The sequence below is a fragment of the Camellia sinensis genome, chromosome 2 (assembly GCF_055761805.1).
Source record: "Camellia sinensis isolate YWXY chromosome 2, ASM5576180v1, whole genome shotgun sequence".
NCBI classification, from domain to species: domain Eukaryota; kingdom Viridiplantae; phylum Streptophyta; class Magnoliopsida; order Ericales; family Theaceae; genus Camellia; species Camellia sinensis.
Window position 1 is genome coordinate 26,273,757 of NC_138962.1, and position 23,777 is coordinate 26,297,533.

Sequence of the window (23,777 nt, forward strand, 5' to 3'; positions counted from 1 at the left end):
CGTATCCCTTGGCAGCGCGGCTGCTATTAACCGTGACAAAGCATTGCTTGGACATAATCTGGTCTCCAAAGACCTCTTCAATTATCCCGACTTCGTTGGGGAACCGCATTACTTGATGGTAGGATGACGCTACAGATCGCATGGTATGCAGCCATGTTCTTCCCAAGATTATGTTGTAAGTGGAAGGGGCCTTTAACACTGAAAACTCCACTTGTTTTGTCATGCTTCTTGCCCTGACTGGAAGGATGATCTTGCCGACTGGCCATTCTGGCATTGAGTTGAATCCGATCAGGGGGGATACAGCTGGTGCCAAGTCTTTGTCCTCCAATTTCAGTTGTTTGAAGGTGTCGTAGTACATTATCTCACACGAGCTACCCTGGTCTATCAGAATTCACTTGACGTCGTAGTCCTTGACGCGGAGGGTGACGACTAGTGCATCGTTGTGAGGGCAATATATTCTCTCAAAGTCTTTGTCTGAAAAAGACATGACGTTTGTGGCCTCCGTTCTCCCCTTTTTGATGGTAGGTTGGGCACTTAGTACCTCTCTTAAGTGCTCAGCCTTCTTTATCATGCCCCTGAGCTCGCATGCGCGCTCAGGTTCGAATACTCCGTGTATCACATTGATCACACCTTGAGGTGGGGCATCAATTGGCATTCCATTGGGGTTATTGTGGTCCTGGGGAGCTGGTTGCGTCCCTCCTTCAATGTATTTATCCAGGTGACCGGCTGCCACCAACTCCTCCAGATGTTGTCTCAATGGCATACAATTTTCAGTGCGGTGTCCCTTTTCATTGTGGAAGGTGCATTGTGATCTTTTGTCATAGTCTTTCTGTGCTTCTCCTAGCTTAGTTGGCCATCTGACGAAAGGCTCATCGCGTATTTCGCTTAGAATCCGATAGATCGGTTTCTTGAATACCGTGGTTATGGCAGTGCGGACTCTCAACCATCTTTTATCTTGGTCCTCACCGTTGTCTCGCCTACCGCGTCCGTTTTTGTTCGGACGTTCTACCGCGTTGACTTTTGTTGCGGTTTTTTTATCTGGTACTGCGGTCGTGCTAGACTTTGCCTTGGCATGGGTGCCATTTTCTTTACCCGAATGTGTTGGTGCACTATCTCCATTAAGGCCTCCATCGTGAGAGGTGGTGTCATAGTGATTGAGTCCCTTAGTCTGTTCCCGACTAGAAGGCCTCTTTTGTACTGTGCGATGGCGAGATTGGTGGGGCAGTCCCCAATCTGGTTGAAGGTCTCCCAGTAGCGACTATTGTAGGATTTTAATGACTCTTTTTCGCCCATGTCGATGGAGAGCAGTTGATCAATTTCCACCAGGGTTTTGGTGTTCGTTTTGAACCTTGTTATGAACGCCTCAGCCAATTGCGCCCAAGAGGCTATGCTGCCTTCTGGAAGTTTTTCGAACCAAGTCAAGCCTAGGTCACCAAGGCTTGATGGGAAGAGGATGCACATCAAAGCCTCGTTTCGTCGATATACCGCCATAACCTGGCGGAAGTGGCTTAGGTGCATGTAAGGGTCTGTCTTCCCTTTGTACATGGTAAATTTAGGCTGGATGAAGCCTGAGGGTAATGATGCGTTCTTAATCACCGGAACAAACGGCGAGCTATGTAGTCTTGCCACTGCTTTATCTATTGGTTCGTAGGCAAGGTGTGGTGCTGGCATTCCAACCTCAACGCTTCCATGCGTCCAAGGAGCCAACCGCTGAAGAGCTGAAACTTTGTGTGGGTCGCGTGCTCTAGCATCCTCCTTCTGTCGCGCCCTTTCTTCAAGCACAGTCCGTAAGTCGGACGATCTAGGCAACTTTGTTTGCCTGGATGATGTATGGTGCGTGTGTGAGGGCCGATAGGTACTTCCTTCTGTGTAAGACCTTAATGATCTCATTCTCTTAGACCTGGAGTAACGAGTTCTGGAAGTCCTTGATTGAGTGTCGCTCGTTTTGAGGCTTCCACTTTCTGCTTGCGATGTCGTGGTATGCCTACTACGATCTTCTAAGTAGCGAGGAGGCGCATTGCCTTTGCGCCCCTCTCCTGTCGCCACCCATTTTTCCTTGATCTGGCGCTTCATGGCCTCCATGTCCGCCGCTATCTTCCTTATTAATTCATCTTGCTCCTTCACGCGGTCCTCCAGAACTTGAGGATCAATCCTCCGTCTTTGTCTGTCAGGATTTCGTGAACGAGAGTGACGGGGGCTGTTAGTCCGTCTCCTCCCCCTTGCATCCCTCCTGGGATTTTGTCGTTGAGGCTCCAAGTCCGCCATGGGAGGGATAGAAGGTAGGCCTTCGCGCCTTGCACCCCCCTCTAGTGTATGTCCGTCGATGGCGGACTGCGGCAAATCTTCGTTGTGCGCCATTGTTTCTAAAGAGGAAAAGCTTGATCAAGAGGTTTTGTTCTAGTCTGATTTTTCCACAGACGGCGCCAATTGTACAGGCACGAAATATTCTTCCCGTATAATCCTGTTGATCAAGTCAGCGCTCCTCCATACGTCGTCGCTTTATTCCCTGAAAATACAAACGTGAGCTAGCCGGCGGGTGTGTGTCGGATACCTCTCCGATGCCTAAGTCAGCAAAATAGAAAAAGTTGTGTATTTGAGAATCAAAGTTGTGTGTTACTTCTCCATAGGTGATGTTGTGAGCTTTTATAGGTTCCGCGTGGCACAATCCTAGTAGGACTTTTACTCCTCCGTGTAGAGTCCTCCTAGGAGTCATACTCCTGAAAGATAATACTTATCCTTCAACACCCCCTCACTGATTAAACCAAGTGAGATGGTTTCAAACCGGTAGTATGGCAAAACGACCGAGATAACAAAGCCATGCTAAACGGGCCAAAACGACCGAACTCTAGTTAGCTCGGCTCTCTCTTCACAGCTTGTACCCCGGTTTTACTTATTGAGACCGAGCTAACCGTAGCAAGCTTGGACCGGGCTGACCAAAGCTAGGCTTACCATGCGAAGTCGCTGTATCTCAGCTTCGAATGGCGTAACCGAACTAACTTCTTCTAATCGTGGTGACCGAACTAACCGTTGCTCTTTTTAGGACCAGACTAATTACCAAGCCTTTTTACTTAGTCTGGCAGCAAGAGCCTTATTTTGGACCGAGCTAATACTTGACCGTGGCCCATCCCCCAAGCCTCTTCATTACGGCCCAAAGAACAGTCCATTGCCCAGCTCGGCCCAATTTACATATAAATTACCCTCTTAAATCCCTCTTTATAATTCTTACTCAATCCAAATATAAAATATGATATACAATTTAAAGAATTCATAATCTTAAAATTATTAGTTATTAGAATGTTAATCTAAGCTAATTCAGTTTGCCAAAACAAATAGTGTCATGGTGTTTTAAAGCATGGTATAAAAAATTTAAAAATAAATTTATCACCGCCTATTTTTTTTTTTTTTTGTTTTAATGGGCCAATTTCTCGGTCCAACTCGAACGCATTACAGCTCTCGAGTACGGATGTAGAACGGTTCGTCACCGTAGAAAATACCTATATATACTCTCACATGCCCAGAACTGTCGTGTTGCGCCATTCCTGCGCATTGTATAGAGAGAGTCAAGAGAGATAAGAGCTGAAGGAAATTGGTTAGACTCCTACTACTACTACTGCACAATCACACCTTTCTCTCTCCAATCTCTCTCTCTCTAGAGATCAGTTTCTCTCAAATCCGATTCGCAACCTCACGATGCCTTCCCGAAGAAGAACGCTTCTCAAGGTCATAATCCTGGGCGACAGCGGGTGAGTTATACATGCGCGACTGTATATATATATATACTCCTGTGTGTATGTGCTACCTTCGATCTTCAATTCTAGGGTTTCCAGACGTATATATGTAAATTAGATCTTTTGCTGTATAGATTCAATCGGAGAGCTCTTCAAAGTTTTCTTCCACTTCTTCAATTGGAACTCGATCTAATTACATGTTTTGTTTGTGCATTGCAGGGTCGGAAAGACCTCTTTGATGAATCAGTATCCTTCGTAGATTGTTTTAGTAGATTTTTATTTTTATTTCTATGGATTTGGTGTTGTTTGCCTTGAATACGTGCTTTTAGATATGTGAATAAGAAGTTTAGCAATCAATACAAGGCAACAATTGGAGCTGATTTCTTGACTAAAGAAATGCAGTTTGAAGATAGGCTCTTTACTTTACAGGTTAGTGATAGTGTTCTATTTTTTTGTTATTGAATTCATTTTTATGTTTTTGTATGCTTAAATGTTGATTCTTTGTAGTTGTTGAATAACTTCAGTGTTGGCTTGTTATTATATTTGAATTGGTTGTTGAGAAAACAGTGGAATGAATGATAAATTAAGATGAACTGATAGGTGATCTAGTCTTTCTCACAGGTCCATGACCAGAATAAGTAAAGATTTACTTTCTAGGTGTGGTCAATGTCACGACCCAAATCCGTCCCTATGGGTTTAGCATTGCAACCGGGCCAGTAATCGCTGATTACCAAAGGCCTGTTTAAAACAGAAATGACAGTAATACAGAGTAAGGGGCTGGTGGAAGTCAAATAGTAAAAGAAAGATGTCCAATGAGTTGTGACATTCTGTATGTAAAAAGACTTTTCTAAACATATTCACATACATAACCAAAACATATATACATACGTTATATATACATACGTTATATACACAAACATCCTGGTTAGGGACCAAATCCATTCACCATAACTATACAGTCAAGTCTTAAAACATTCATTACAAACGGAGACAGAAGGGTGAAACTGAGACACCCAAAAAAAGTCTTGGCTTGACAGATTTGGAACCTCGAAGTGAGGCACATTGGTTGGCTTGACAAAACAAAAGCTAACCCGACGCTCCTAGCTCCGGTCCGGTGCTTGGACACCCACATATAAATATAAACAGTGAGGTAAAGCTCAGTGAATAACATATGCGTAAAGGGGTTAAGAATGAATATCTTTTCAGTAATTAAAACAGTCAATTGTATCAGTAAAACAGTTACTCAATCAGTGGCTCATATTTCATGCCATAACAGTTATTCAGAAACCATAATAGTCATATGCGGTACATCTAATAGCAAAACAGCATAGTAGGTCTTGACAGACCGAACAGTCAGTTGATGGTCATCAAACAGTAAACAGTAGTGATTCCAACATTGGAACCGACAGAGATCTCTGTCACAGTAGCAGTAGCAGTAACAGTAGGTTGTTATGGATGCCACGAGTACAGTTTACAAATAGGACAAACATTCATTCATTAAATAAAGACATTTCAGTAAGCAGTACAGTTGATCATTCAGAAAATAATCATAATTGAACATATCTTTACAACATTGTTACTCACAGAGCACTGGGTTACAGGTAGGCTAGTCAGCGTTCTCGGGTGCCTACCCTACACAGTTGCAGAACGAACACACACACTAAGTTACACACTTGGATAAATAGCTTAGCCCCCAATCTTGACTTGGTGTGGTTTTATAACATTATCCTTATTAAGATGCCTTAAACTTGGCCTAGGAATGCCTAGGATGGAATGAGGATGCAAAAGTTACACTTTGGGGTTGTTTGGGGTGTCCTAAATAAGTGCACTTTTTGTCTTTTTGGACTAAAAAATTGAAGTTGAAAATATGGATGTTTGGGTTAACTTTTTGACTTTTTATGAAAAAATGTGTAATAAAAAATTATAAAAATTGATTTGTAGGGAAAAATTCGAATTGGGAGTTGTGCAGCCGTAATTGTTGACTTTTGGTGAATAGTGTTAACTTTTTAACTTTTTGAGTAACTTTTTGACTTTTTAGCTCGTTTACAAGTTCCCAAACTTGGCCTTTAAAATACTTTTCAAAATTTGCTGAAACAGGGGTCTCGCTCGAGCGTGGCTTTCTACGCTCGAGTGGACATGCAGGCAAAGGAGCTCCGCTCGAGCGTGACTTCCCTCGCTCGAGCGGACTGTAAACTCATGAAAAAGTACTGGATGCACGATTTTCACGCTCGACGGACGCTCGACCTCCGCTCGAGCGTGAGACTCAGACCCTCGCTTGAGCGTGAATTTTCTCGCTCGAGCGGACTGCAAAACACATAAACTTCTAGGCATATGCATTTCACGCTCGAGCGTGGCTTTATACGCTCGAGCGGAAGTGCATGTACTCAGAGTATATGCTCGAGCGTGAAGTCCTCTGCTCGAGCGTAGACCCAAAATCTGGAATTTTCAGATTGATCCCCAAGCACAAAACCAAGAATCAAACATGTCAAAACTCAACCTTTTGGGCCAATTTTCTAAAAAACACTTGGAAACTCATAATACAACACGTTTTGAAGATCATTTAATAAAATCAAAGCCCAAAAGAAAACCAATTGAACACCAATTCAACTCAAAATTCAAGAACAAGATGTAAATATGCCATGCATGTGTTTATTTGAAATCAAAGCTTCTAACACATGATCAAATGAGCCAAGACTCCAAAAACATGATGAATTCTTAGATTACATCCATAATCTATATATGCATGGAAGAATTTCATGGAAAACAACCTTGAACTTCATGATATGTACATGCATATAAGGATTTCATGCAAAACAACTCCAAATTCAAGAACATGTACATGCATGCATGAATTCACTCTCAACTCAACACTTTAAACCAATTCTAGACTCTAATCATCAATCTCTCATGAATCATGCAAGTAACAACTTAAATTCATAATTGAAAGGATGAATCTCTTACCTTAGGTCTTGAATTCAAAGTATGGAAGCTAAATTTTGCAAATTCCCTTCAATTGCCCTAAGTTTCAAGCCAATCTAGAAGAACTCAATTTTTCTTCCAACTCTCTTACTCTCTCTCACGTTTTTGGTCTAGAAAATGGCTGAAGAGGTGATATGTCAAATGTGTATGAAGTGGGGAGGAGTTAGCCTAGGATTATCCACTCAATGGCAATTTGGTAGTAATTGCAAACTAATGTAATTTTACATTATTTAATCTAATTTAATCATTCCAAATCAAATTTTAATTAAACCTATCATAAAATCACATAAATTCTAATTAGCATAAAACACTAATCAATTTCTGATTCGGTCGCCAATAAGGCCTTCGATTCGCAGTCCGAAACTTAAAACATGAACAGATCATTCGGCAATCAAACAGATAGAAAGGCATTTAAAACAATACACTCATGCATTCGGTTCAGAATTTCAGTCTGATCAATTACTTATCATGCTAAAACATAGATTAACACTAATAAGAGGTAATGGTTGTCACAGTCTATCTTGAATTTGATGTTGATATGTATACTATTTGATCAATTATTTTATTGGTCAATTATTTTTTAAAATAACTGCTGGCTGGGAATTTGTGTTAAATGGTAAAGTAGTGACCAGTTGACTATACTCTGTTGCCTGGTTTGCTTGTGCGATCAATGGAAAGCAGCTTCTTGATTTTTTTTTTTTATGATAATCATTAATTCTCTCTATGATTTTATTTGTTTTATTCTTTTTCCAACCTCCATTTACTGCAAGTAGACGGGTGAAATTGTTGTGAAAATGTATTCATTTTGTAATGATTGGCTGCTTTCATTAGCAGGATAAGGTGTGTTTCTTTTATATTGTTAGATGTGAGTTAAATGCTTTATGTTTCTTCATCTTTGCAGTCTATCATGTTATATGGTAATATTTTTTAGAAGACTTCACAAAATCAATTCTTTTGCTGTTATATGGACTATATGGATGGAAGCAATTTAAGTGTATAACTTAAGATTAAAATGGCCATTCATTTGATGGTTATAGCATTGTAACTTGTAAGGTTAATTCTGCATCATTCTCAATGAATGATTCCATTGGTATAGTTAAACTCCCCTTCCCCTGTCATTTATCCAAAAAAAAAAAAAACTCCCCTTCCCCTGTCAGAAGGTCTTGGGGCTGTTCTATTTATGTGCTCGGTCTTTTTATTGCAATGCAGACAAAATTTAGCGGCATTTGAAATTTTAAAAGTGACACAACATACACACCACTTGATTATCTAGCTAATGTGCTACTTGAAATTAGATTCCAATCCGTAGTTATTGTGGCATCATTATATTAGATGCAACTTGATTTTGAGTAATAGGAACAGTTAACATGAACTTTACTACGAATTGGTGATTGGGAATGAGTAGACCTGAATTGAATTTAAGGAAGTTATCCTAGCAAAGAAGATAAAATTAATTTGGCAAAGATGGTGCGCTTTATCAATCCCTCCTCGACTGTGAGTAAAAATGAATTGTGGATTGGTGTTTTCTCAAGTTCAACTTTAGATTGTTGCTTCTAACTCATTTTTGTCAATATCCAAAGGTTTGTGAAAGTTGTCAATAGTATTGTTGCTATCAAAAAGTCTAGATGATTTATCGAGTTGTCTTTACACTCAATATGTGTACTGATGGTTTTAGGGTGACATTTTTCAAGACTTGAAAATCTCATGCTAGTTGTTTACTTTACGTTGTCACTGTAAGAAATCATTGCTTTTCCAATTTGACAGAGGTCTGGTTGTGTTAATGTCACATGAAGCATGCTGTCTTTCTTGCAATGAAACTGCTTGCTAACTCTGATTAACGTTTGCTCATCAAAGAGATTCTGTAAAATGCTAAATTTTATGTTTCTATCATCTAGTGAGAATACGGAAGTAAACTGTCATGTCAACCATTTCATAAAATGTGATGATATGACTTTTATTTACTAGTATGTGTTCTTTATTTTTTTATGGGACTGCAAGACTAACTGCCATTAATATAATTGTTTTATGAATTATTTTGTTTGGCATGCCTTTTCTGTTGTATGGCAAAAGCAGAGTCTCTCTTGTTTATCAAATTATTACTTCTAGTTTGTTCTAAAGTGCCCCAATGCTATTCATTATTCTGCTTTCATGTTTACAGCCAAGTTCTCTTGCCTTGCCATTTCTATCATTAGATTTCTAGTGTATGTACTGGGTTTCTTAAACATGTGGTTAACTGATTGATTTGCGACTTACATTGTATTCACCTTTTGCTTTGGCAGATATGGGATACAGCTGGCCAGGAAAGATTTCAAAGTCTAGGCGTCGCTTTCTACCGAGGTGCTGATTGTTGTGTTCTTGTGTATGATGTAAATGTAATGAAGTCATTTGACAATCTAAACAATTGGAGGGAAGAATTCCTTATTCAGGTATTGATTTATGTTGTACTCATTGGGGATATTTGATATTTTTACATGATTTTTTGGGGACTTTAATAGTAACTAATAAATCAAAATTCTCATTTTCTTTTTGGAATTTTTTTTGTGTCTTGTTTGAAATTCTATATTTTTGTGGTATAAAAATAAATATCTCATTCTTTTTCTCCCTTGTTTTCATTCGCCCTTTACCAAGAACATGACTGCATGCTGAGCTGATTAGAGAAGAGAATGCTGCTTAGGCCAACTTTAAGTTGTTGACTTTGATGCTTTGTTCATTTGAGTTTCCTTTTTGGCTTTTCATTTCTATTAACAAGGGCAACAATACACTATATTGCAGCATTGGTGTATTGAGCTTAATTTATTAGCATGTATTAAAAAGCTTTTTCATTGTGGTTCTGTAAAATCTAGCATTATGAGTTAGATGAAAGCATGGATATAAGCTGATGGTTTGAGAACTGTCATGCAGGCAAGCCCTTCGGATCCAGAAAATTTCCCATTTGTTGTTATAGGAAACAAGATTGATGTGGATGGTGGAAGTAGTAGACTGGTTGGTATCAATTTGAATTATAGCATTTGTTTTTTCCAAAATGATATTATTTTCTCTCAATGTAGATATGAAGCTCCTTCTTTTCATGATTTTCTACAGGTTTCTGAGAAAAAGGCTCGGGCATGGTGTGCCTCGAAAGGGAATATTCCATACTTCGAGACCTCAGCCAAGGAGGGCATCAATGTTGAAGAAGCTTTCCAGTGCATAGCAAAGAATGCCCTAAAGAGTGGGGAAGAGGAAGAAATGTGAGTAAATAAAAAAAAATTGATGTAACTTTTTTTTTTCTTCCCCAGCAAAATAAAAGTAGCTTTTTGCATGCAACCCATTATAAATTTTTTAGTGTAGATGAAACATAAAAAGATTAGGACACTTGACTGTGTCCAGTAAAGCATTAAAACATTTTAATTCACTGCAGGCAGAAACACATATGAGATGCACAATTTTTTTTTTTTTAAAAAAAATTTAAATTTCCATAGAAATCAGCCGACTGAAAATTTTGGACTCTCTTTTGTTTGGTGAGTGGGTGTGTTATTCTCTTCGGGTATGTGTCCAAGTGTATGCTTCATCTCATCACATGTCTTTCTTAATAATAAATTTCTAGGGTAAAATAGTGTACACAAGGTGTCAGAGATCATGTCATGTATAATGTGGGAGTTTTGTGCATAGTTTTATTTTATGGTTGAATAACTAAATATGTTTACAACTACACATGTTGGGCACATATCTTGTACCCCTACTCAAGTGTCCAACACGGGTACTTCATACCATGAAACATAGGCTTTTCTCGGTGATCTCACCTTGATTGATAATTTTCATTGATGAAATAGTGTATCCATTTGCTGAAATTATTGTGAGAGCATTTTATATTGACAAAAAATTTCAAGTTCTCAATACAATTCACCAAAATTAACTTTCAAGTTTGTAGCATGCATTTTGACCTATGTATATTTTTGAAGTGTTTTGCAAACCTTGTCTTATGCATTTCCACGGTTTACATATCATTTTCTTTAATTTATTATTTGGTGGGTGCATGTGTTGTTATTCCACTTGAACAAAGCTTATTCATGTTAGGCTGTATTTGGATCACGGATTTGGAAAAAGGGAAGGAAAAAGATAAGTAAAATGTCAGTGAAATATAGCTACATTTTACCGACCTTTCCCCTTCTTTTTCCAAATGGCTACCTAAATCCATGGTCCAAATACATTTTTTGCATCACAAATGATTGCTAACTCCCCATTTTCGCCATTTCCTATTCTTCTCGCTTCGATGGGAACCCTTACGCTATGAAGATATCTTCCGGACACCATTGATGTTGCAAGCAGCAGTCAGCAGAGGTCAACTGGTTGTGAGTGCTAAACGTACTATCTGTATTTTTATTTTTTGGGGCAACAATAAAGATCCAGGGGGAAAACTGTACAACAATATGGCTAGTGTTTATCTTCTACATTGCTTTATGAAGCTACTACACCTGTACATTATTAATGTTTGCATGAGAGGAACAAATTGGTCTCTTTTGAGTTCCTCTGGTTGAACTTGGTTGTATGCGCCGCTTGATTTGTTAGTATTGGATTACTGTCCAGTTATTTGGTTGAAGTCAAATGCGTTGATATCGTTTTCCCAGTATAACTCCATATTTTGCTTCATATGCTTAAAATCGTGAGCCGGGAGCTTGATCATGGTTTTCTATATTCTGGAGTCAGATTGAGATGGTGCATTTTCTTTCTTCTAGTGTTTAAATTGGATGATTGATTGTTGTTCTCACTGTTATGGTCAATCAAAGTGATTATGAGCTAAGATTGCTGTATATGAATGGAAAATGACCGAATATATTAAATTTAACATGTTAAAACAAATAAGTCAGATATTTTGCTGTGATGTGAAATGCGGAGTCTGAACTGATTCCTTAATAATAAATACAATTCGAAGAGAACAAGAAGAAAAAGAGAGACATTTGTTGTGATGTGACCACCAATTTCCAATCCCAATAATGGAGCAAAAATCTCCAAATTTTATCCTCTAAGACATCATGGGTACAAAACCCCTGTTATTTTGAAATAAATTTTTTTAAATGCCAAGTTGTTTTAAATTTATTTCTCGAACTCAGGTGTCTTCAAACCATATAAAGATTTGTGAAGCTTACACACAAATGAGGGATTATCCTTGTCAACAAAGCCTGGTGGTTGATGCATAAATACTTCTTGAAGATTGCTGCGAAGAAAGGCATTGTGCACGTCGAGTTGCCGAACAAGCCAACCGTGAGAAACAACAAAAGAGAAAACAAGACATATAGTAGTGAGCTTTACAACAGGACTGAAAGTCTAAAAATAGTCCAGCCCTCTTTTTGATGAAAACCTTTGGCAACCAAAGGCGCTAGTGTAGAGCTCAACAGTACCGTCAGCCCAACATTTGATGCGAAACACCCATTTACAACCCAACCCATTTACAACCCACAACATTCAGACATGGTGTTGCGGATGAAGACTCCAAGTGCCATTACGGACAAGAGCATTAATCTCCTCCAACATGGCTTGACGCCATACAGGAAATTTATTGGCAATAGTGAAACAGCTAAGCTCAACATCATCATTGGTGGCTAAAGAGGAGGCTGTGAGCAAGGCAGTTGACTTGGAGGTCATGCGGCGAAGAATCATCGGATGGGTGCGCTGAGGAACAGGAGGAACAGCTGGAGAGGTAAGAGCAACAGCAAGATTAAGCCCACGTGAATCAGAAGAGGTAGGAGAGAAGGGTGGAGACAGGGCAACCAAAGGTTTCGGAGAGAACCGGACTACGGCTGAGGAACGTAGAGATGAAAGCCGCGGTGGGGAAGCATGTGGTGTGGCCAAAACAAGTTGTATAGAGGACCCAAGTGGCGTAGAAGAAGGAAAAATGGAAGGGGAGACATGGAGGGGAAATGAAGCCTAGGGGTTGGAGTTGGGTACAAGTGAGGCAGATGGCGGATAACCAAGAACAGAGGGACCCGAAAATAGGAAGTCTGTATTCGTCAAAATGGACATGACGGGCAATGTAAATACGACCGGTTAGCGGGTTAAGACAACGATACCTAAGATGAGATGGACTGTAACCCAAGAAAACAGATGGCGTAGACTAAAAAGAAATTTTTTGTTTGTTATAAGGACGAAAAAACGGAAAACAAAGACACCCAAACAGTTTCAAAAATTTATAATCCTGTGGTCTATGTAAAAGACGCTATAAGGGAGAAACATTTTGAATAACTTTTGAAGGCATGCACTTAATAAGGTAAACCACCGTTTGGAAAGCAAAATGCCAAAATACATGAGAAACAGAGGCATGAGCAAGAAGGGCAAGACCGGTTTCAACAATGTGGCAATGGCGCCGTTCAACTGAGCCATTTTGCTCATGTGTATGTGGACAAGGCAATCAGATGAATGATCCCCAAATTTTGAAAATAGGATGTTAATTTTCAAAATTCACCACCCCCGTCAGTTTGAATGATTTTTATTTTGCGTCGTCCAACCATGACTTGAAAAAAATTACAAAATACTTGTGACAAGAATTGGGAAAGGAACCCATACATCGCTAAAAACCAAATCTAAAGGAGCAACACTTCGAGTAGAGGAAGAATGTAAAGAAAGATGAGAGGACTTGCCAAGCTGACAAGCATGACAAATAGTGATAGACAACACTGTATCGGACGGTGGTTGGTTCACTTCAGTATCTTATACCAAGTTGAGACTTATATGTTGCTGTAGCAAAACTCACACACACAATATGTGGAGTGTCCATTGTATATTTATATACACATATCAGATAAGTACAAGCAATGTAGATAGATAGATACAATAGTCACAATAGATAGATAGTAACATGATCTGTATGGATACAGATACGGCTTGTCTCAACAACATGAGTTTAAAAAAACGAGGAATTACGCAACAGTGATTTTAAAAAACAATATTTACAACAAAATGTTAAACATTATAAATATTAATATTTAAATTCATAATGTTTTCCACTAATAGTTTTTGAAAACCAACTCTGAACGGTAATTTTGCTAAAAAATAAATGAAAACAACTTCTACTAAAATATTTTGTTTCGAAACTGCATGGGTTTAATTAATAACTCTAGCATGCTACTTTCACATGGAGGAAAAAAATACTCACAATTTTACGCAGAATTCAAACATGTAGGCAAGATTTATTCTATTTACGACTCACAAACACACCAAGTTCAAATCTACACCGTACATTTTAATTTCATGATAGAATTATGGGTAATATTTCATGGTTCCTAGAATTATTGTTATATACCTATAAAAAAATTTGCTAAAAAATTTAAAAATAAATAACCAAAAGGAGAATATAGAGATAAAAAAAATAAAACGAAGAAGATGAAGGCACTGCAAAAAAATTGGGACTCAAAAGAGAGTGCAAACTTATAAGATCCAATCGCTCAGAAAAGAAAAACAAAAATAATTACAGAAGTATACGTCTCAGTGGATACGAGCAGCTCTCAAGGGACCTTGACCGACAACATGAATACTCAAAACTGCAGTCCCTTACATTCGAAGAAAACAATGTTCCAGAATGACAACTTTGTGGTTTGTTACCACACTAGCTGCTAAAAGCAAATAACACTTTTCCCCCCTCAATTAGTTCATATACCATGTAAAACAAAAGCCAGTAATTCAATTTAAGAATATCAAATATTCCTTAGTTAAGCACACAACAATCAAATCATGCCACAACACAAAATATAGAAAAAACAAAACAAAATAAATAAATAAATAAATGCAACCATCAGAATGCAACATGAATGAGAGCTTGTTTGATTAAAATTGGATGCTTCCCCCATATATATACTGTTTACCACCTAAGGATAAGATGGTTGGAAAGACTATTTCAACTATCCAAAATATATATATATATATATATCAGAAGTTGCAATGAGTAGTGGCGCAATAACATCCAATTTTCTCAGGGTTTTATCAACTCAGTTCAAAATCATCATCAAGAAATCAACTTCTAAAATAAGAACAAAAAAAATCTAGACTAATATAAAAACCTTTAAATTCCTACATAGCAAACCAGCATGTTCAGAAAATTTTCAATGCCTAGTCCTCAGCTCTATGTTCAAAAATTACATTTCAAGCAATTTTGGACCAAATTCTACAGGCTGAATTTCAAGTTTCCCAAACAACACATCAAGATGGTGGCAATTTACAACTACATAAATAACGATATACTCACTCTGGTAAAAATTGGTTGAGATAAACCAGTAAGCATGAATGAAGTTGTATCTGCACGATGAGTTACGGTTTTACTTTGTTACTACTGAAGAAAATTTGTCCTGGTTGGTAGGCTTAACAGGATTTCCTGCTGCTGTAGTAGATACAAATGCTTTTGAAGTAGGAGGAGCCAATGTCATCATAGATCTCGAAGCTGGTGGCCTTTGAGAGGTCATGCTCGTCGGTGGCTTTGTTGCTGAATTTGCATAACCCATCGCAACTCTATTGATAGGTAATGATTGTTGTTGCATGGGTCTACCAGATGACGAAGCTGGTAAGCCAAGCCGGGTTGCAATTATCTGTGCTCGCTCTTGGTAAAGCCTCTGCTTTGACCTTTCCATTTGCTCCCTAACCCTCATTACCACACTTTCCATCTCAGTAAAGAAAGCTAATTTAGTTTCCAACTTGTGTAACTGCAATTAATGAAAACTCCGAAAATATATAGCTTTCTCAACTAAAAAATAGACTACATGAATGAGAGGAACATAAGGAACAAAAGCTCTTTTGAAAATATTGATAATTCAAATTTTTGCCCGAAAGGGACTGTTCTAGTTTTTTTGTGGAAAAAAGTTACTTTTGTGGCACTTTCACTTTTTTTAATAGGTTCTTTACTTGTATAAAAAAGGGTAAATTGCATAGACCTACATTGAGGTTTAGAGACAAAACATTGAGCCCCACAAGTTTGGCATAATTACATTGACCTCCCCAAAGTTTATAATTCACTTAACACTAAGCTCCCTTAGCTCTCTCTTTTTTTAATTTTTTTTATCAATAATTCATTAGTCATATGAAAAGAAAAACGAGGTTTCATCTTTTTACACTTAATGCAAATTTTACCTTGTTTATCCTTGTATCCACACACCATCGGCATTAGTTTCAATCACTTTAGGCTTCTTTAAAGGGAGGTCGGTGCAATTATGCCAAACTTGTGGGGTTCAATGTATTTTCTTCAAACTTCAGGGGTAATCAGTGTAATTTACCCTATAAAAAAGGACTACACAAATGAAAGCCTGATTGACAATGACAATACCTGTTTGTCAATCAACAATGTCGCAAGCTGTCGAATTTGATCTTCTTCCTGGTCCGCAAGAAGCTTTGCTTTCACTGCTGCAGCAGAGATTGCAGTAACAGCAGCACGCTTCATCTTATCAATGTTGTGGTAATCTTTGGTCTTTTTAGTGTCTTGTTTCTCATTATTACAGTCTTTTGTTTCTTCCTCACCTGCATGAAGCAAACAAAACGGGAAATCCAATAAAAAAAGAGCAGGTTTTCTTGCCAATTAACAATTCTATTCTACTACATTCCTGACCACAAAAACAATTCCAAAATAATGGTGTGACAAACTCCAACCAATTTTTTATCAGTCTGCTGCCTATAATCAAAAAATTCAAAAATCATGGCCCGAATCTGTTCCTTTGAAAAAAAATGAATAAAAACTGTTTAGCAAAATAGGCTTATATTTCTCTATAAGACACGACAATGCTTCTTCCCCACCCATTCCCACAAGAATATTTATTCTCTACGTTTGATGTCAGTGATTCCCAAATGTCTGCCTCAAATGTCCATAGATTCACTATTTAAACTATATTACCAAATTGCAACCAAATAACTGAATTATACTTTGAAATCCACAACCAACTTCCAAAAGTAGAACCTGTATTTCTTTCATTTTCAGTAGTTGAATTTGTCTTGATCAGCTGCTCAGTCTGTTTCTTTTTTGAGGGAACAGAATCAGGAAACACAACAGCATCCTTTGCTGCCTCTGTAGATTGAGAAGCCCCTTCTTCCGAAGCTCCATCACCTGGCTCCTTTGCAGAACCTGAAGGAATCTCTTCTTTGGGTGTCGAGTCATCTGATTCCTTTGCAGATTTTGCCGCCATGTCTTTAGGAATGTCTGGGTTATCCGATTCATTCAAAGAAATGAGTGTTTCCTCACGAGTTTGACCACCCGGCTCCTTTCCAGAACTCGTACGAATATCTGCTTTGGGTGTTAAATCATCTGATTCTTTTACATCTCCAATCTCTAGATCTTTTGGAAGATCAGGGTTATCTGATTTATTTGACTGTTCAGTGCATCTGTCATCATGAGAAATCGGTAGTTCCTTCTCTTCTCTAGCCGAAACTTTGTCTTTTTCACTCTTGTGATCATTTGGTAAATCACCACCGTCCAATACAGAATTAGACTTTTCCTCTTTCCCATTTTCCTCATTCTGCTTCTCATTCTTCTGAGCATCCCGCTCAATTGTTTCAGCAACAGCTCTGCATAGCTTATATGTTAACGTTAGACATAATACTTGTAGGCTTTTTCAAATTAAAGCTACAAATAAGCTTACAAACCTCTCAGAATCAGCTGATTTCTTCTTGTCACCTGGCGGATCTTCCAGAAGAAAACTGTGCCTTGCAGCCAGCTGCATGCTGGAAGAGTTGCCTGAAATGGATTTTAAAGAACTACGGACCAAGGCAGTAGCCTTATTGGGTTCCACCACTCTTACCAGGAATGCTGCCTGTGGAAGAGAATATCAGCATGCATCACATCAAACTTGGATGCAAATTTGAATAATATTCAATTCCATCTTTAAAATATATATTTATAAACTCCAAAGGTAACAAGACTCGCTATGAGAATTTGCATTAGGCTATTTTAAGTGTCTAGCTAAAAATAAAACCATGGAATTGTTTTATGTTATATGGAACCTGCTATAGGAACTCATACAAAAGGTGTAGAAGACACATTATTTAGTACGTGTTGGGACTTTAAACATCAGCACAGACTAAAATCATTGCATTGTTCCATACCAAGAATTTTAGTTCATTCTAGTAAGTTCAGGGTGCCATTTCATTAAATCAATTTTATTCATTTTTCAGCATATAAGCCCCAACTAACCAATGCCATGACGGGATTTCCAGCTTCAGCAAACGAAAACTGGCCTCCAGCCATAGGAAAAGAACCCACAGCTTCAAATGCTTCCTTCAGTGCCTTCAGTGCAAAGTTTTCATCAGCTTTCTGAACAGCTTTCAGTTCACTGGCATCTTCTGGCTTTGGAATTTCCATTGGGGAAGACTGAGGTTGATTTTCATCTGTACCAGTCCTACTCTCTGGTATTTCAGGTGTTTCTTTAGGTGCAGAAGAATCATTATCGGCCATAGCTGTATCTGCATTTTCTTTGACACTAGCATCCTTTTCATCATCACAGTCCATAAAAGTATCCTCAATTGGCATTTGAACAAAATGCAAAATACATTGAGCTTTTGTTTTTGTAGCAACATGCTCAGCAATCTCATTCCAGTTCTCATTATAAAGTTCCAATGCTTCAAGGAGGAGAAGGGTCTCCTGATCTGTCCACTTCCCACCACTTACCCCAGCAGCCTCAGCAGGCTCCATGAGAATGAAATCCGTCGGGGACAATCCAGAGTCAAGCTTCCCATTATTGAAGCACTCAGTACATAAATCATAATCTGCCTGTGCAACAAGAACAGAATCAGCAGACAAAATAACTTTCAACTTTCAAGAAGAAACTAAGGCAAAGCAATAAAAATCAATGAACTATCACAGCAAAGCCCAGCACTTGGATATTGTTTCAGATGACATGTGCAAAACGGATATGGAAGCAATGGGCCACCTTATTCATATCCATTCTTTGACAGCATATGGATTCTATTTTGCCTTGCAAAAATTGATAGACCCTCCTTGCTCCAGAAGCAAAGGTTTAAATTTCATTTTTGGTTACACTTCAATCCACAATGTTTAATTTTTTTTTAGATAGGGTCCACAATGTTTAATTAGACTTGCGAATTTCTGAAGTCTACTTTAGCTAGAGCAATAGTTCAACCCAAGCAAACCACAACTCCCAAGTCACAATTCAGTCATTAGAAGACGTACTTGAGAAACATATATGGAATTTTTAAAGCTTCAAAACATGTCAATATCTGGGAAAAGGAGAGCCAAATACATACATACAAACATACAATAAATTAATAAAATAAAAGCTTGGAGGTGAAGGAACATGAAATGTAGAAAAAACAAGAAGTAAATAATTTAATGAGTTTACGAAAGTGCCTTCAAAGGAGGTTAATAGATATACAGTTTGTTCAAGAACTTTGCTATGATCATGGAATAAAATATTGAATCATATAGCACTACATTGCAAGAGATTTTGACATATGAGATATGACAAGTTAATAAGGTTAGAAAATCACAAAACGTCACGACATATCACACAATAAAAGCCAAAGGGTGAAGGATAATAGTTAAAATCATTTGTTTTCCATTTTAAGCCATCAATTTCTTTAATCCTTTTACACACTTATGACACCACCAATTCCATTCTATATTCAAGTCTGACATCAAAATTGGATGAAATTCAAAATAGCGCAAACAGGAAATAGACTCACATATACCTCCCCAGTGTCATTACCAATTAAAAAGAAAAATCAATTATGACTTTTAACAAAACGAAAACCATGAAATTCAATTAAGCTCAAACACGATATGACAAAAAACACATTGACAATGAATTTTCATAAGGTAAAAAGAAAGAGATTAGAAAATTAATATATAGTTTCCCATACCTGTCACAACAAACCACATTCACAGAATCCATATCACTTAATCTAGAAAGCACGGATACGGATACGAGATACGAATGTGATACGATACGGATACGGCGATACAACAAAACCTAAAAAAGCAGGATACGGATACGGCTAGGATACGTTTGTAAAAAATAAAAAATAAAAAATAAATAAATTATTAGTAGTGAGTTACACATAAGCTCAAGAATGTTGAGAAACCACAGTAATTTTATGATGCAAAATACTAATCTTTAAGAATTAGGTACTAATTTAAGGCAGTAGCTAGTTTAGTTTTTAGATTTTCAATAGGTCTTGGAAATATTTCATTTCAATATCAAGTCTAATATGTTGATATTATAATATCAAAATAATCCACAACTTGACCATATGCTTTTTTCTTTTGCACTAGTCAAAAATATTCTATGCAAGTTTATTTGCTTATTTATTTATTGATATTTAATTTTGCTATTGTTATATCATCTTATTAATCCTTGCTTCTATATAGTTATAGGGGACATGCATGATACAATGAAGATATGTCAATTTGATGAATTCTATTACTTTAGCTTACTATGTTATTTTTATAAAAAAAACTAAGCAAAGTATTATAAAAATATTCTATTTATCCTTACAATTATATTATATTATGATGTTATGCAAGAAATGATACAATTCTAATTTCGTAAAAGGAATAATATGTGACTTGGAGCATTTGATACTTCAAATTAATTAAGAAGTATCCGATAATATGTGACTTGGAGCATCCGATACTTCAAAATTAAGTATCCGATACTTCAAAATTAATAAAAAATTAATTAAGAAGTATCCGATACTTTTAATAAGTATCTGATACGTATCCGTAAGTATCCAAGGAGCATCGGTATCTGATACGGATACGTCTTCCTATTTGAAGTATCCGTGCTTCATAGCACTTAATTAAGACGATCAATTCCCACTCTCGTATTGATCGTAATACAAGTGTAGTGTGGACTACGGCCAATAATGAAGCATAGATACAGACACAACACGACAAATTCCAAAAAAGTAGGACACAGACACAATTCGGACAAGCCACAAATAATTATATATTGATATTATATAATTTATATTATCTAAGAATATATAATACTATGTGTATAATATATACAAAATTGAATATTTATATATTTATGTCAAACTTTCAAACTTTGAAAATCATACCTTAGCAAGTGTCCAAGAAGTGTTGGTCTCATATTTATATTTTAGGAATAGACATGACCAACAAGTGATGGACACATCGCAAAATGAGTGTCGGACATGTATCCAAAATTAAGATTTTTATTTTTAATTATGGACACATAAAAAATAGTATAGGACACATGTTTAAGAGTATCTGAGGAGTTTCAGTGCCTAAAATAGACACGCCATCTTCTTAGAAGCGTTTGTGCTTCTTAGGCAGTTAGCCTTTTCCTTTTTTCTTTTTTTGAAAGGATGCTTGCTAGTTATAAAAATTTTAAAAAGTAAATGAAAAGCAAAGAAGAAATATGCAAGAATACTTGCACGCAAAGAGACGAGTTGGTCAACTACAAACCACTAAAGTTAAGCAGCCATGGAAGATGCTTCTCTTTTGAAAAATATTCAATGGTTGAGTTTTTCCCCTTTTTAATTGGTTCTTATTTGTTCATTCTCTTAAGTAGACTCAGCCTAACGTGTACAGTTTGTTACTTTTGACATGATCAGTAATTATCTTTTTCTTGGTAAAATTAATTCACATCTCTATACAAATTTCATACAATTGCATATTCATCTCGATGAAAAGAAATTAGTAGGATGGTTACAGGATTGCATTTACAGCCAAACATGAAGTCCTTAATAAGAAGCAGGATCTTAGTTCTAACCACCCCCATCCAAACGTTACAAATTATCTGCTTGTGAATAACTCATGAACCTTTTTGGTATTAACGAGTTCCAAAACTCCTAGAATGCTAGGTCAGTCTTGTTGATAGCTGAAGCCGCAGAAGAATTCATAGTGCATACCTTAAATGTTATAATTTCCTAAATTTTCTTCATTTACACATATACTCTATTCCACAAAGGTTTTAGTCAAAATTAAACAAACAAAAAAATGGAATTAGCAAGACAAGTCCATCCATAAATGCACATTTAGAATTTAGAATTTAATGTTCCTTCATAAATTTTCTCAAGGACCAATCAGAGAGAAGAGAATCTTCTAATTTCAAGATTCTACTCAAGTTTCCAAACTTCTTACGGTCCTTTTTGACGTTTTTCTATGTTTCCACTAACTTTCAAATTTATTTCTAATATTTGCTTCATATAATCCAACATTAAATAACAAACTTCTAGGAAACAACAAACCTGCTTCTGACAATGGTAGCGCGTGCGAGAACAATCAGCTGAGCAAGAATTGCAATGGTATTCGACAGACGGTCCTTCCTGCCTCACCAACTCTTCAGCAACAGCAGACTCCGGGAACAAACCAGATGGCACAGCTGGTGTTATCACATTAGTTCTAGAAACCTCTGGAGCACACAATTGTTCTGTTTCAAACCGATACAGCTTTTCAACCAAAGAATTTATCTTTGGTAACCCATCTCCACCATTAGCGTTCGCCATGGCAGGATCACTCTCTGGAAATGGGTGGTAATTGATTAAACCCCAATGGTCCAAAAACTCCATCACCTCTTGCCTGGCATCCAATTCCCCAACCGAAAGCTCCGACAAAACTTTCAATTCGATCTGTGTATTGGGGTTTTCATGAAATTTTCGCATAATCCAGTTCCTTATCTCCATGTATATTTCAGGAGTCCTACTCTTCGACTTGCCATTGAAGAACGAAGGAAATGTTCGTTCCTCCAAGGGATGAACTTTTGTCCACGAAAACCAACCTGCAAAGAAGAATTTTCTGAATTTTTGTATCGAAACCCTAAAAATTTCTCTACTTTTTGAAGAATTCCAGAAACTAACAAGCTTCTAAGAAAGAAAGGGTGTTCTGTTTGTTTGTTTTGAATAAACGCCTAATTTATTTATTTTTTTGCATCGAACAAGCAAATTCCAAGAAATCAAAAATCTATCGAAGCAAAAATTCGATTTCATAAATAGAAAATCAACAAAATGCACAAAAACTAGGGTTTGGCGAAGTGCATTTGAACTCACCAGCAGGAATTGGAACCACATGAGCATTAACATCGCGTAATCTAATAACTTGATATTCAGCTTCAATCTTCGCCTCCAACGCCTCCAAATCCTCTTCCATCACACTCGTTTCCTCCGCCGCCTTCACCTCTTCTCCAAACCCCGGCGGCACCTCCGCCGCCGCCACTCCCTCCGCTTCCGCCTCCTTTTTCACGACTGCCGCCGCCGACGGACCAGACGCCGTCGTGGCAGTGGTGCTCGGGGACTGGCGAGCTCTGGTGCACGGACCGTTGTGGATCGGAGTTTGAGAGATCGCCGAGGGCTTCTCGCGAGCTTGGCGCTTCGACGACGAAGGGGTCGATGCGTTGCCACCACCACCGCTGCCTTTTCTCTTCTGGCCACCGCCTCTCCGCCGCGAAGACGGTGGCTCCACCGCCGGCGCCGCATCGGGAATCTTTGTCGGCGCACCGGCGGCGGCGGAACTAGCCGCCGGTTGTTTCCCTGTGTCGTTGCGCATCTCCTCCATCTAAGGGCTTGTTTGGAGACTCATGTCGTGTGTTCTTCGAAGATATACACCATTTCTTTCTGTATCTCACTTGCTATTCCTGTGTACCGGCGGACTACATCTGTTATCATGGACACGCATGGGCTTTTAATCGAAGCTGTTAAATTGGTCGATAATAGCAGAATGGAATTTTTTATTTTATTTTGACGGTGTAGATTCAGATTGTAAGTTTGTGTAACCGCGTGACGGTGTATATATAAAACTCAGGTAATCATGAGAAAAATGATATTACCAAGGAAATCTTATTGTGGACATATGTGTTCGGTAATTCTTCTATTTTTAGTTTTTAATTTATATTTATAAAAATTAAAAAATTGTCATAAAAATTTATTTGATAATTTTTTTAGTTTATAAATGATTATTTCATAAAAATATAAACTCAAAAAATAAGTTTACTTTAGTTTTTAAACAGAAATTTAAAAATTTAACTAATAATTTTTTTTCAATTAATTTTTTTTTCAATTATAATGTGTATGATCTTATTGTCATAAATAATAAAAATTAAATATAAATATTTAGACCTCAACAAACATATTTTTTTAATTTATATT

The 23,777-nt window shown here is 37.5% G+C and overlaps 2 protein-coding genes across 3 annotated transcripts; one reads left to right on the forward strand and one right to left on the reverse strand.

Annotated features, from left to right (window-relative positions):
- The first annotated feature begins 3,406 nt into the window (after nucleotides 1-3,406).
- Nucleotides 3,407-11,283, forward strand: LOC114274283 (ras-related protein Rab7). Its single transcript, XM_028216175.2, has 7 exons — nucleotides 3,407-3,743; nucleotides 3,948-3,974; nucleotides 4,058-4,157; nucleotides 8,987-9,133; nucleotides 9,609-9,689; nucleotides 9,789-9,934; nucleotides 10,980-11,283. Exons 1-7 carry the CDS (start codon nucleotides 3,691-3,693, stop codon nucleotides 11,044-11,046), a joined length of 621 nt encoding a protein of 206 aa, XP_028071976.1. The 5' UTR covers nucleotides 3,407-3,690; the 3' UTR covers nucleotides 11,047-11,283.
- A 3,340-nt stretch (nucleotides 11,284-14,623) lies between these two features.
- CHB3 (DNA-binding family protein) lies at nucleotides 14,624-23,489 on the reverse strand. Of its 2 annotated transcripts, none has more exons than XM_082913963.1 (7): nucleotides 22,683-23,489; nucleotides 21,885-22,414; nucleotides 17,842-18,417; nucleotides 17,295-17,461; nucleotides 16,612-17,216; nucleotides 15,988-16,178; nucleotides 14,624-15,305 (listed from the first exon to the last, which is right to left on the reverse strand). In XM_082913963.1, exons 1-7 carry the CDS (start codon nucleotides 23,185-23,187, stop codon nucleotides 15,213-15,215), a joined length of 2,667 nt encoding a protein of 888 aa, XP_082770089.1. In that variant the 5' UTR covers nucleotides 23,188-23,489; the 3' UTR covers nucleotides 14,624-15,212. The 2 variants fall into 2 exon arrangements, with proteins under 2 accessions (XP_082770089.1, XP_082770088.1); XM_082913962.1 differs by having other exon boundaries at nucleotides 14,624-15,370.
- Between the last annotated feature and the right edge of the window lie 288 nt (nucleotides 23,490-23,777).

What these genes read in the sequence shown, in the direction of transcription:
- LOC114274283 (XM_028216175.2), top strand. Translation starts at nt 3,691, where the DNA reads ATGCCTTCCCGAAGAAGAACGCTTCTCAAGGTCATAATCCTGGGCGAC. An exon ending in AAGACCTCTTTGATGAATCA is followed by an intron (nt 3,975 to 4,057) that starts GTATCCTTCGTA and finishes ACGTGCTTTTAG; the next exon opens with ATATGTGAATAAGAAGTTTA. An exon ending in ATGGTGGAAGTAGTAGACTG is followed by an intron (nt 9,690 to 9,788) that starts GTTGGTATCAAT and finishes GATTTTCTACAG; the next exon opens with GTTTCTGAGAAAAAGGCTCG.
- CHB3 (XM_082913962.1), bottom strand. Translation starts at nt 23,187, where the DNA reads ATGGAGGAGATGCGCAACGACACAGGGAAACAACCGGCGGCTAGTTCC. An exon ending in TGTGGTTCCAATTCCTGCTG is followed by an intron (nt 22,415 to 22,682) that starts GTGAGTTCAAAT and finishes TCTTCTTTGCAG; the next exon opens with GTTGGTTTTCGTGGACAAAA. An exon ending in AAATCAGCTGATTCTGAGAG is followed by an intron (nt 17,217 to 17,294) that starts GTTTGTAAGCTT and finishes TAAGCTATGCAG; the next exon opens with AGCTGTTGCTGAAACAATTG.